The 13,444-nt window shown below is 30.7% G+C and overlaps 1 protein-coding gene across 1 annotated transcript in view; it reads right to left on the bottom strand.

Annotated features, from left to right (window-relative positions):
- LOC136985720 (uncharacterized) overlaps nt 1-10,355 on the bottom strand; it is a 28,567-nt gene extending 18,212 nt beyond the window's left edge. Inside the window, exons 1-2 of the mRNA XM_067283062.1 lie at nt 10,304-10,355; nt 5,891-5,943 (exon numbers count right to left, since the gene is read on the bottom strand). Coding sequence (XP_067139163.1) covers nt 5,891-5,943; nt 10,304-10,355 — 105 coding nt within the window. The remainder of the gene's footprint in view (nt 1-5,890; nt 5,944-10,303) is intronic.
- Between the last annotated feature and the right edge of the window lie 3,089 nt (nt 10,356-13,444).

Genomic DNA, 13,444 nt, shown 5'->3' on the forward strand with positions numbered 1-13,444 from the left:
CCCTCAAAATGTACAAAAATGCAAAAAAATTGGGGAGAATTTCTGTATATATAGATGCTAGTGTGTGTTTGTGGGGGGTGTACGATTGGGTTTCCCCATTTTAAAGCTTAATAACTCCTGTGCTTTTCGTGGAAAATTTCTGAAATTTTGCAGGGATGTTTGCGTATTAGGGTTATTGATGCTGTTAAATTTTGTAGGTTAAAGGTCGATGGGGTGAGAAGATAGATGGGTTCGCATGTAGTGTCTTGAGTGGGATCAGAGTTAATAACGCTTTTACTCGTTATTAGCATTTACATTAGATTTTTTAAAATAAAACTTGTCTCTACCTTATAAATTAAGTGTTTTGCCATTTGTTTTATAATTAATAAAATCTGACAACAGATGGCGCGACACGCAATTTTTGCTTTATTGCTGGGAAAGTTATGCAACTTGTCGCTGAGTTTTTATAATTAAAATTATTTTTATTTTTTTTTTAAACTTTAATTTCGATTTATAACAATTGCGTTTTATCGAGAAAATTGAAATTTATTAAGAAATTATTTTAAAAAAATTAATAAATTAAGAATTTTTTATCAAAAATTATTTTTTAGGTTGTTAATACTCGAAAAAATATTAATAATTTTCCACAAAACTGGATAAAAAATTGAAATTTAATGGAGAAAATCAATAAATTTTTTAGTTGATTTTCTAAAAATTTGTGTAGGTTTTGTATTATTATTTTATACAGTTCATAATTTAAAAGGAAGTCTTATTAAAGGAAATCTTAGAATTCTTAGATTATTTTTATAAAATCTAAACATATTTTGGAGGGAATTAATGCAAATTTTAAAATGCCATTATATATATATATATATATTTCATACAGTTAAACCTGCCCAAAACAAAACCTGAATAAAGCGGAAACCTTCCTAAACGGAAAATTCTTCAGAATGGAGCGATTTTATATTAAAGTAACCTGTCCAAAACGGAAAATGCTTCCAAACGGAACGATTTTATGTTAAAGTAACCTGTCCAAAACGGAAAATGCTTCCAAACGGAACGATTTTATGTTAAAGTAACCTGTCCAAAACGGAAAATGCTTCCAAACGGAACGATTTTATGTTAAAGTAACCTGTCCAAAACGGAAAATGCTTCCAAACGGAACGATTTTATGTTAAAGTAACCTGTCCATAACGGAAAATGCTTCCAAACGGAACGATTTTATGTTAAAGTAACCTGTCCAAAACGGAAAATGCTTCCAAACGGAACGATTTTATGTTAAAGTAACCTGTCCATAACGGAAAATGCTTCCAAACGGAACGATTTTATGTTAAAGTAACCTGTCCAAAACGGAAAATGCTTCCAAACGGAACGATTTCATGTTAAAGTAACCTGTCCAAAACGGAAAATGCTTCCAAACGGAACGATTTTATGTTAAAGTAACCTGTCCAAAACGGAAAATTCTTCGGAACGGAGCTATTTTCTATGTTAAAAAGAAAAAGAATAACCTATCCAAAACAAACCTGTGAAATCGGAAAAAAAATTTTGGTAACGCTCGATTCCGGTTTACACAAGTTTTGCCGTACTTTATATTAATATTTTAAAATTGAAAAACAAATTCTATTCGAGAACTATTCAACGTTTTCCCAAACCGTGTAAAAAATCTACCGATTCCCTTTACGAAAACTCACTTTCATCAATCGAAATTAATATCCTAAAGGTACAATGTTTTACTCCGGTTAACTAAACGATTTTTTCACGTGGAATTCCGAACGTTCTTCAACCAAAAATACGAGAAAAAAGAGAAGGGAAAGAACTCAATTTCCATATTAACACAAGCCGCATATACAGCAGTTTCTGATTGAAGAAAATTCAATTTACTAAACACGATGCTCATTGGATCGTCCCTGGCAGAATCACACTGATTCGTGGAAAAAAATACGAATTAACGGTTGCATAAATATGCAGATTTTAAATGATAAAATCCATAATATATAAATATAGGAAATAAATTAAATTAAGCAATGATAAAATTGGAAAAAATATGATGTTTAATTAATCTCGGCTTGAATATTAAATAAGTTCGGGGGTTTCCATTTATTTTTCTCTTCTTCTTTCTTCTTACGTTTATTTTATTATAAAATATTATTTTATATATTAAAATATATTTTATATTTTATATAAATCTTGAATTTTTTTCGGATTTTAATGTGAAAATCCCGAAAAAAGCCGCATTGAAAAGTATCAAAATTGATCATTTTTAATGCGATTTTTTAGAATCTTTTTTTAATTTTACGTTTTATTAAGTGAATTTATTGTTTTTTAATAAAAATTATTGTTATTTTTTAGCTTTTGATGCGAAAAATCCTAAAAAATTCTCAAGTGCTAATGACGAGTAAAATCATTAAGTGAGACCTCACTCGATATATTACAAGTGACTCCCTGTATCTCCCTACTCCTTCGACCTTTAACCTCCAAAATTTAACACCACTAAGGCCCCTAATATCCACACCTCCCTGCAAAATTTCAGAAATTTTCGACAAAAGGAACAGGAGTTGTTAAGCTTGAAAGTGGGCGAACAAAATCGTACTCCCTTACAGAACATAGAGAAAAAAACACCAAGGTTTTTGCATTTCTCAAGTTTTAGAGGTTCCAAAGTGCGAAAATGTCAAAATTTTCGGGGTTATTTTTACCCCTATACGTTCCCTTTGTTACATAGAACAGAGAAAGTAGAGGAGTAATTAGAAAGTATCAAAATTGATACATAAAAAATGCAAATTTTTAGAATATTTCCGCAGTTTTTTAAAATTGTATTCATTATTAAGTAAATTTCTTGTGTTTTTTTTAACATTTTAATTTAATTTAATTTAATAATTTCAATTATAAATCAGAAAATTTATAGTTTTTTTCAGAGCATACATCACCTATCACCATCATCCAATAATCAATGTTAAATCTTAATTATTAATGCTTAAAAATAACCTGAAATGTTTAAAATTTGTCCGTAAAATTTATTAAATTAAATATTTTATTATAGAAAAGTTTAATAAAATTTTATTAATAATAAATTTATTTTAAAATCAGCGATTTATTTAATAAATTTCCGGAGATTCGACAATCGATTTTCAAGGAAAGGTGACTTAATAAATAAAAATTTTAAATATTATTCATAAAATAACACATAATTGAGATAGATTTTATGCAAAGTAATTCTAGAACTTCATCTTCTTCAAGAAAAATTCGTCTTTTTCAAGAAATTCTTCCTTCTGACAAGGCGAATATTGAGGTTACCTGATCCTTCCAATGTCGATTTAGAAGATCGGATAACTCCGAAGTTTTCTAAGGAACAATAATAAAAAATATCATATGGTGGAGATTTTTCCCATTTCTTTAAACGTGTAATTCTTTAAAACGGGGTTAAAAACGGTGACGTAAGTATAAACACGATTTTTATCCCGTAGATCGCGATCCACCGGTTGATAAGTTCCATAAGCTCTATCTTCGCGTTAACGTATACAAATTTTAAAATAATAAAGCGTATAAATGGAAATTATAAATAGAACGAATAAATAGACTCTTAACCATACGAATCAGCTAAAAATTTATGATTAGAGTAAATTTATCTTAGAGTTTTTGTCAATAAAATTTTAATGTTGATGAGTAGAAAATTCAAGCGAGTATTTGCTTTTAACCTTGAAGTTTTCGGTTTCAGACTATTTCCTATTCTTGATTGTTCGAAGATTATTTTTAATCTAAGTAAACACGGAGATTTCCAAGAGAATTAGACATAAAAAAAAACCTCTTAAAATTTAAATAATATTACTCCAAATTAATGTTATTTACGCGGGTTGTATCGACTTTATTGATTTTTTTATCGCGATTTTCATCGATGCACGGTAATAAATTTGTAATATTATAGATTAAAACGTATAATTCTTCGTTATATCGAATCGAAATCTTCGATTTAACGCCATAATCATCGAGAAAAATAATATATTTTGATATAAAACTCGATTCAGCGTAACCTTCTTTCGTACAGAACATCACTCAACGTCACACACTGCTTCTCTTCGACTTATGATAATCCTATTATTTTCAAATCATGGCTTCGTCTGTCCATGTTTAACATGTGAGCTATTTCATGCATTAATATATATATACATTATCAGTAAAAATAATTTTTAAATATACATAAGACAAATTTCTTAAGGGAATTTCCCGTCAAAATGGGGGGAAAAAACGTGGAAATTTACTAAATTTTAGGGACATAAAATCGCATTTATAACCCCGAAAAATTAGCTCCTTAATTTGTTTTTGTGTGCGGATTACACGTGATTAAAAGACAATAGGTGAAATTCTCCTTAAAAATGGGAAAGTTTAGGGACTTACACCGACAAAAAATTGGTTTTATAACCTAGAAAATTATGTATTATTTCCTAATTTAGCTACTTTACTCATTATATTCTAACTTGTTTAATTATTTTAATTAAAATTCCGTTAAAATCGTCTGATTTATAGAATAACCCGCAATTACCTTACGTACTTGAAGTGGTTTTCTTTACTATAAATTGATATAAAAGTCATAAAAAATGATATTTAAATTGAAAAAAAGATGTGTAACCAATTAAAAAGTTTATAAATCACCAAAAAAACAATGATTTTTCTATGAAAAACTTTTATTCGTTGCTTCTCTTAGATAAGATTTTACACGCTTTGTTTCGACTGATTTACAGCCCATAAACTAAAGGATACAGGATTATGGATCTATTTCCTACGTGTGGGTGGATATATTATCACTTATTACCTCTTTTGTTAGACGATAAATCTATACAGGACTTAAGATAAATAAACTTTAAATAATATATAGGAGTGATCCTGTTAAGTGTGTAACTATATAAAAACCTATATACTGTTAAGGGTTATCCTTTAACGTTTCGTGCTTTACCAGAAACCCAATCAAAATAAATCAATGTTTTAAACGTTTCGAAGACATCACGTAATCCTACTTTATCTAAATTTGAAACATAAAACTTCTACGTTTCAAGGTAACCTATTTTAAAACTGATATAACCAATGCCCTTTGCACGTTATAAACCCAACGTTGAATTGTCTTGTTTACGTGTAACTTAACAAATTTTAGTGACAACTAAAACTTATCGAAATGGCAACTAAAAGCCATAAAAAATCAACAATAAAACGCAGAAATTTCGTCCAGATTAAAAATACTTTTACCATAAATCACCACTCGTCTTTAATCGAGGAAGACGTGGAAACTATGGAAGAGATGCTGATTTTTTTTATTAATATAATGGCGTTAATATCCGTTAAATTTATTTAAAATATAAATCTTAATTACAAAAATTAATTATTTCATAGCTAATATATATATATTTTAAAGCTAATTTAGTGTAATAGCTGATAAACTTTAATGACTCTACCCCCGTGGTGTTTTTAACCGGAGTTGTTCCCACTAAAAAAATGGGGTCAGGTAATTAAAAAGGGGAATTAAATCGCTAGAAATTTATTAATTTAAATAATTTTTATAATGAATTTCCTTAAATTAAACCGGTTTATGCGTAAGAAATGCTAAGAATCCGTCGAACAATCTGTCAAAGTAGCGCGATTAGATATCGATGTATCTACTATAAGAAACAGTATATCATTGTATAACCTATATAAAGAGTTATACAAGTAAAACATATATATATATATATAATTTAGATACAAAAATAACTATTACAAAGCGGGGTTGACATTTAGAAAAATTTTTAAGAGAGAGACACGAGGGGTTAACGAATTTACTTTTTTGTGTAACGTAGGGGAGTGACTAGAGAAGTAATATATATATAAATGGATGTATAACAGCTACTCGGGGCCTTATAAAATTTATATATAAGGTAGATAAGCTCACCACAGACTCCGTCGAGTCACATCCAAGTCCAAAGTTTGACAACTCATTGGTGACTTAGAGCAGGAGAAGCTGAGTAGCTCTGTCAGTAGCCTGTTTATATGTTGCCAGCTGGTTGCCAACAACCGGATCCACATCTGTGGAAGTAGGAGTTTCCATTGCCTGCCGGGTAGAGATGGAAAGGAATGAGAGGGACGGCGGAAAATCATTGGCCAATCGACGTCGTCTAAATTACACTAACTCGTTCGGATGCCCTCATAATTTTAAAATAAGTTTTAATGTTCCTAAATGTCACGTCGAATGGGGGAACGTCTCGTAAGTGGCTCGAAACTAGTCGAATTTTTTGTTCTTTCTGGGTTCGATGCTCGTTTTTAATTATATAATTCTATATTTTATTAAGTTAACTTTAAAATATTATAATTAATTGAGGATTTAATGGCGACAAAACGTATACAAGCCTGTGTTTTTTTTAAAGTTCAAATTCTCTTCGACTGTGTTTTTTTCAGTTAATTTATTTATTTATGTAAAATATATTTACTTATTTTTATTATTAATATATTTTTTAAAAATAAGATTTAGTGTATAAAATTTCAATCAATATCAATAGGCAACAATTTGGCTTAGAGTACAATAGAAATAAAAACCATTGATCAAAAGAAGGACAGTGGGGAAATATGACAAAGATTCTACTTCTCCCCTCCCCATCAGTCCCTATAGAAGAAAAATAGGAATCCAGAACAACAGAATGACAAAATAGCACAAGAGGATGTCATTAACAATTCTTACTACTGTTCTATTATATGCTTTACTTCCTCGTCTCTCTCTTCTTCTTCTACTACTTTATTATTCCTATCCTTTTCCTCTCGAGGCTCTATCTCAGGAGAACCAACAGGGCCTCAGAAATTTCTTATTAAATTTTTTGTGTATAAGGGGGAAATCTTATTTCCTGTCAAATTTTGTTTTAGAGTATACTAGGGCCTCTTAGAGGCTGTGTGAATTTTCTAAATCGTCTTTTTCTCCTTCTCTCTCTAGTCTTAAATATGATAAAATGGCGAATGTTTAATATACTTTTTAAAAAATTAATTAAATTTTATCAAAATTTTATATTGATTTTTTTGTTATTATCTACACGATAACGTTATAACATTATCTCGTTGTTAATCTGATAATGTAATTGCTACGTATTATTCTCTTAATAATTTCAATGCTCCAAAGTTTTGTTTTATGCTTCTTTGCATTCCAAATTAAACGTTAAAAGGAATTAAAAAAAAAAAAAGTTATTTTTGTTAGAGATTTTCTTGAGCTGTTTTCCATGGGAAAAAAGACGAAATAGGGTTTCCAACTTAGAAGATTCTTTTCAAAATACCTCGGGGATATCAAAAAAGGAAATCCTTGTCTGGACAATTTGTTGTTTCTTTTAATGTTTATCGTGTCTCGTCCTTCTTCTTGCTTCTTACTTTTCGTTCTGCCTTCTCTTTCGTTCTACGTCTTCATTTCTCTTCCTCCTCTTTCTTTCCTACTTATTTATTCCTCCTCCCCTCTTCCGTTCTTACATCTTCGTTTTCTCTTCTTCTTTCTTCCCTCTTCTGCTTTTTAATCTTCATTCCTCCTCTTCTCTTCCATTTTACATATTCATTCCCTTCCTCTTTCATCTTCTACGTTTTCATTTTTGTTCCTTTTCCCTCCGTCTCATCTTTTATTCCTTTATCTCCGTTCCTCCTCTTCCTCTTCCATTTCTACATCTTCGTTTCCTCTTCCACCCGGCTCCTCTTCGTGTTTTCTCCTTCTCCCTCTACCTCTTCTTCCATTCTTTAATCTTCATTTCTCCTCCTCCTCTTCCGTTCCTACGTCTTCACTCCTCTTCTTCCTCCGTTTCTATTTTTCGGAATTCATTAAAAAACAAAATTCTGTTTTGGCAGGACGGTAGTTTATTGAATTCTTTTCGATTTAATTAATTCATTATAAATATCAATTACACTGATTAATTATTTATAAATTAAATTTGAATAAAAGCGTAGGCTCCTTTAAAAGTTATTTTTTAATCATTCTCCCTTAAAACTTCTATAAATAGAACTATACGTGTAGTAACTTCATATATAAAATGTTTATTCACTAAGAACCATAACAATAAAGTTAATGGAGCAAGTAGTAAGTGTAGGCAGTAGAATTAATAGAAGAAAAACAAGATTATGCCGATTATTACCTTGACTAATTTAAGAAGTTAGCGATTCTAGTTACTCGGACTCAATTCATTACGTCAATTACTCGGTTGTGTTACGTAGAAAATTATAGAGTCGTCACTAGACTAAAGGAACATCTATCAAAGTGAAATCTACTGATCGCTTTTGTTCGCTATAGATGAAGACGATTTTCTTTCGCCCATCGTTTAAAACAGAACTGAAGTATTTCATAAATCATGTTTGTATTTCGCCCAAAGAACAAAGTACAAAAAAAAGAAAGAAAAAGAAATGCTGGATCAATTTTTCTTCAACAGTTAATGTCCGGTTTGTTGCCTTCCGTACATTTTTCAAAATTGTGTTGTGAAAGTATAGTTTTTTTGCGCTTTTTATACAAGATATTGCACGTTTATCTATTTCTAGTTGTAAAAATAATAATTATGTAGACGTGGTTTATTTAATAAGGATGTAATATTATAAATCGATACTACCGAATTGACATTCGGTAGTATTGATTCCTAAGTCTTCGTTTTCCCTCTTCCTCCATTCCTACGTCCGTTCTTCCTCTATCTTTCTTTTATCTCTACGTCTTCGTTTCTCTTCTGTTTCTGTTTCGTTCTTCCTCGTAAGAATGGAGGAAGAGAAAGAGGACGAGGTCCTCTTCCTCTTCCTCCATTCCTACTTCTTCATTCCTCTTTTGTTCCATATCATTCTTCTTCATCCTCTTCCACCTCTTCCTCCATTTCTATGTCTTCATTCCACCCCATCCTATTATAATTGTTTCTATTCAAGATAGGCATATTATGTATTTGCGATGCCCTGGAGCGATTTTCAAAGATCCAAACTTTCGATTTAATGTCACCATTTGTTGCCATTTGAAACTGTTAAAATTTAGTGTGAAACTAAACTAAAGTATCTTAAGTATACAAAGATACGTAATAATGAGGTCTAAGCACAACTTTTTATTTTCATTTTTGATTATTTTGAGCACTAAGAGGGCCTTTTCTCCGTGCCCATCCGGGTGTTCGGTCAGTCTCACACTGGAGGTTATCGAGTGTTGCGGGATGGAGCCATCCAGCAGTTCCATAGTTATGCTAATGCTTCAAGAAAATCAAGGTAAAGTTGAGCATTGTGAACATTGAATGATAATAATCTTTATTGGGCTTCAATTTGAAAAAAATTGTAGACCTATAAATTCCCACTGTCGCCATCTCCCTGTCTGTCCTTCTTGAATCTCGAGCAGGGTATTAAATATATGAACATCGATACCATATATAGAAAGCTTAGAGACAGGAGGTCCAGGTTAACTGTACGTAAACTTTTAGTATAAAGAGAAAGTCACGTATTTTCAATTGAAAATTTCACCTGAATAAAGTTACATAGATGACCAGCATGACTCTGTCGTTATCAGGAAAAGTATGATGTACAGGGGCAAAACACCACAAATTTTAGATGGAAAAGATATATTTTAAATAAAATAAATTAAGAATATGATTAAAATTGCAGCCTGGCATTGTGACCATGTCACAATAAATAATTGCTCGTTTCCGTGTAAGATTCATCCTCATCATGGAGATGGCCATCAAGATGATTATGCCATTAACTCTTGAACTTAATTAAAATAAAGTACAGAAGAGCATAACATAAAAGAATTAGAATTAATTCTACATAAATTTGTATGAAAATAAGCGAAATCTTTCACAGAGTTTCACGTAAAAATCATAAAATGGTTGGCTTCCTTCGAAGATTAACGATGCGGGGATGAAGTTATAAATGAAAAGAAAAAATAATAATAATAATTAAATAAGCAATTCAATTACTAGAAACGATTCGGAGATAATTAAATTTTAGTATAATTGAGTTATTATAATATTCCATTTTAATTTACAGTTTGTAAGAAGATTTCTTTACAGTGATATAAAAGAAAGAGATATACGTAGATGGATTCCAATTTTTGAATAAATAATCCTGTTATTTAAATTTAATTATTAAAAATTTAATAATAAAAATACAGAATTTATTATTATATTTTAAATGAGAAAAACAAAAAAAAAATCTTATTTTAATTTTTAAAAATTTCTATCGTCATCTACAAAGACTGTAATTGAAAAACTTCACCCAAACGTCTACTTATATCCATTATTTTTGAGAGAAAGTAAAATAAAATTTCAATTTTAGATTTGTATTTTTGGAAATTTGATTTAATTTTCTCAAAAATTGCTATCAAATACAGCAATACCCGCCACTATCTTTGCAGTCTCTTTCTTTGTGGCCGTCGTTTCTGCAATCATCACTTTACAGCCACTAATTTTGTTGTTTGTTTATTATGGCAATGCAACACTTGGGCTATCTGCCTAGGGAGGATGCCTTCCAGAAGGTCTTTTTAAGGGTAACTGGCACCCATTCAGGTGTTACAGAGGTGGAGAAAAGCAGGAAAACTCTACGTCCCGGGGAGGCACAAACCCACGACTGAACTCTCGGTGTTCAGGGAACCAAACACCGGGAGTTTAGTCGTGGGTTCGCGCCTCCCTGGGTGTTTGGGGAGCGGAATCGCTTGTCCACTGATTTACAGTATAATTACATTATCATGATTTAGTATGAGGTATTTCTGATGTTTATCAACCTTTTCACTTAATTATTCTCTATTAACCTACCAAATAATATATATTTATCTGCCATTTGGAGTTCGAGAACGACAGGTTGAGAATTAGTATCATAACAGCTAAGGAATTATAATTATTTAATATAATTTAATATTTAATTTATCGTATAAAATTATTTATTTGTTTTAAGAAGATGGTTCTTTTTTTATTTTTAAAAAGTATTTTAGATTATTATTATGTTTACAACATATTAAAAAAAAATTATTTATATCTTGCATTCGAGTTTAAGATTTTCAACCGTTTTAATTAAATTTTCTGTAATTTATTCAAGAAATACTTTAAAATAGAACTTCAATAAATTCAAAAATGGCTGAATTTCTAGTAGAATGAATTAAGATATAAGCAATTAATTAGATATATTGTGAAAGCGTTTTCATTTAATTCTAGTTTTGTATTGATGGAATGAGGCAACCCAAAACTTGGGTAATATACCAACGAGGTGCCTCTTTATGAAAAAAATTGGCCCTCTATTTAGGTGTTTAGTAACGTGAAGAAACCCGAAAAATTCCACCGTTAGTCAGGTGCGAACCCGTGACTACCATTCAGTGTTTTATTCACTCTCACTGGTGATTGAAATTGATGGAATAAGACAACTCAATACATGGGCAATCTGACAGGGACAGGGCTTTTCTATGAAAAATTGGCCCTTATTTAGGTGCTAGACACGTGAGGTAAACCCAGAATACTCCACGTGACTAGACCACTGATCAGGTGCGAACCGACAAACCCACTAATGATTAATGGTTTTATAACTCGGTTACTGGTGAGTTTTTTTAGAATAAAGAGCATTAAATTATCTAAATTTATGATGTTATTTAAGTATTTCATATAAATTATGGATCTTTTCTGCGTTTTAGGTTTTGTTGCTCTGATAAATCTTCTGTTACAAAGATTGAGGAGGCAGGAGAAATGGATATACTGGACAAAGCGGATCACGCTTTAATTCCTAATAATGATGTTGGAAGGATATATTTTGCCAATCCGCTCTTACTTAATGGCAATGAGTGATTCCAATTACATCATAAAATAACAAGCATTTAATTTGCATTTCAGACAGGGAGTACGCTTAGTAAGTGGGATGCTGCAATACCATAAGCATCCCCATCTGGGAGTGCTTATGGTATTGTACCACCCCTCGTTGATAGCAACGCACTTAATGGTGTTATTTTAAAATAAAAATAAATATAATAACGCATATCACAGCATTCCAACGGCAGAAAAGTATAAAGCACAGACATACAGTAATTAAATAACAGTAATGTATTAAAAATAACTGTAATTTCGACCATTTCTAGTGAAAACGTAATGATTTTCACCTTTCCTATTCCTCCTTTTGGAATTATACCGAGTATAAATTCCTTAATTTGTATAATTTGTAATCAATCCATTAATTCAAAACTATCGATTATCCGAAAACAATTCCAGCAGCCAGTTGCGAAACTTTTCCGGCAAATTGTATGTGGTGCCATCTGTTATGCCTCACGGGAGGACTTTTTATGAGAAACTATTCCTTATTTAGGTGTTACTAACGTGAAGAAAATCCTACGTGGATGGCCCTTCGACCAGGCACGAACACAGGACCAGTGTGTTCGTGGTGGTTTTATCCATTCGGCAATTGGTAGACAAATACGGAATTCTCACCAATCTCTATCATCAAGAGAGGACCAATTTCTGTTAATATTGATGATGACAATAGTATTGAAAATAAAATAATATTTTAAAACATAAATTATTGTGACCGGGTTGCAATCCTGCTCTGGACTTTAACACAGTTCTCGAGATTAAGGAAGGACAGACAGACAGACAGACAGAAAGTGAGGATTTATGTCTACAATTTTTCAAATTACAGCCCAATTAATAACAATATTTTTAATACTAAAACATTGAAGATTTTTATTAAAACGTAAAAGATCTGTAAGAACGATTTCCTTCTTAGTGTTGTTATAATTATTAATATAATTAAGTAAGATTTTTTAAAACGTTTTTCTATTATTTCTATCGAGAAATAATAAGACAATTTTCTTCTTTCTTCTTTAACTTCTTTAATAATGAAGAGAAAAACCAGATTAAATTCAGTTTTAATCCTAATTTTAACATGGTTGCTCATCTGGAAGATGTGATGTTTAAAGTTGAACTGTTTCAATTAAATCTACTGATTGAAAATTTTGTTTTATTTTTCATTACATTTTATCCTCTTTCCTTTATATAATTAATTATTTTCTTACTATATATAGACACTATTCGGGTATTTATAGCAACTGTAAATACAGTACTTGTCTCGTGATGATTATAATTGCTTATTTTACATAATTATATTTTAACATAAATTTATGTTGTTTTTTTCTATTAAATTTTATATAATTTATATTACTTTATTGTAATTAAAAAGTACACGTAATAAAGATAGCAGGACTCTGTATGTACAGTAGTAACTCGATTATCCGTAATGAGGTTACCCAAAACCCATGCTAATCGCCAGTATAATATAGCGTACATTATGTATTATACCCGCGATAATACAGTAATACAGAGGGCAAACCCTCTATGTACTGGAAATTACTTCGTGTTCGATTGCAGCGCCGCGAAACTAGGCCATATACATAAAATTACATTATATTTTGACAGTGCTTGACGTACCCAAAACACTAAAAACAAAGGAGTTTCTGGATTATCCGAAAGATCTCTGTTCCCGTAATGAAATTTCTACTGTATCTGTA

The sequence above is a fragment of the Centruroides vittatus genome, unplaced genomic scaffold, assembly GCF_030686945.1.
Source record: "Centruroides vittatus isolate TY-2023 unplaced genomic scaffold, ASM3068694v2 contig_1213, whole genome shotgun sequence".
NCBI lineage: Eukaryota > Metazoa > Arthropoda > Arachnida > Scorpiones > Buthidae > Centruroides > Centruroides vittatus.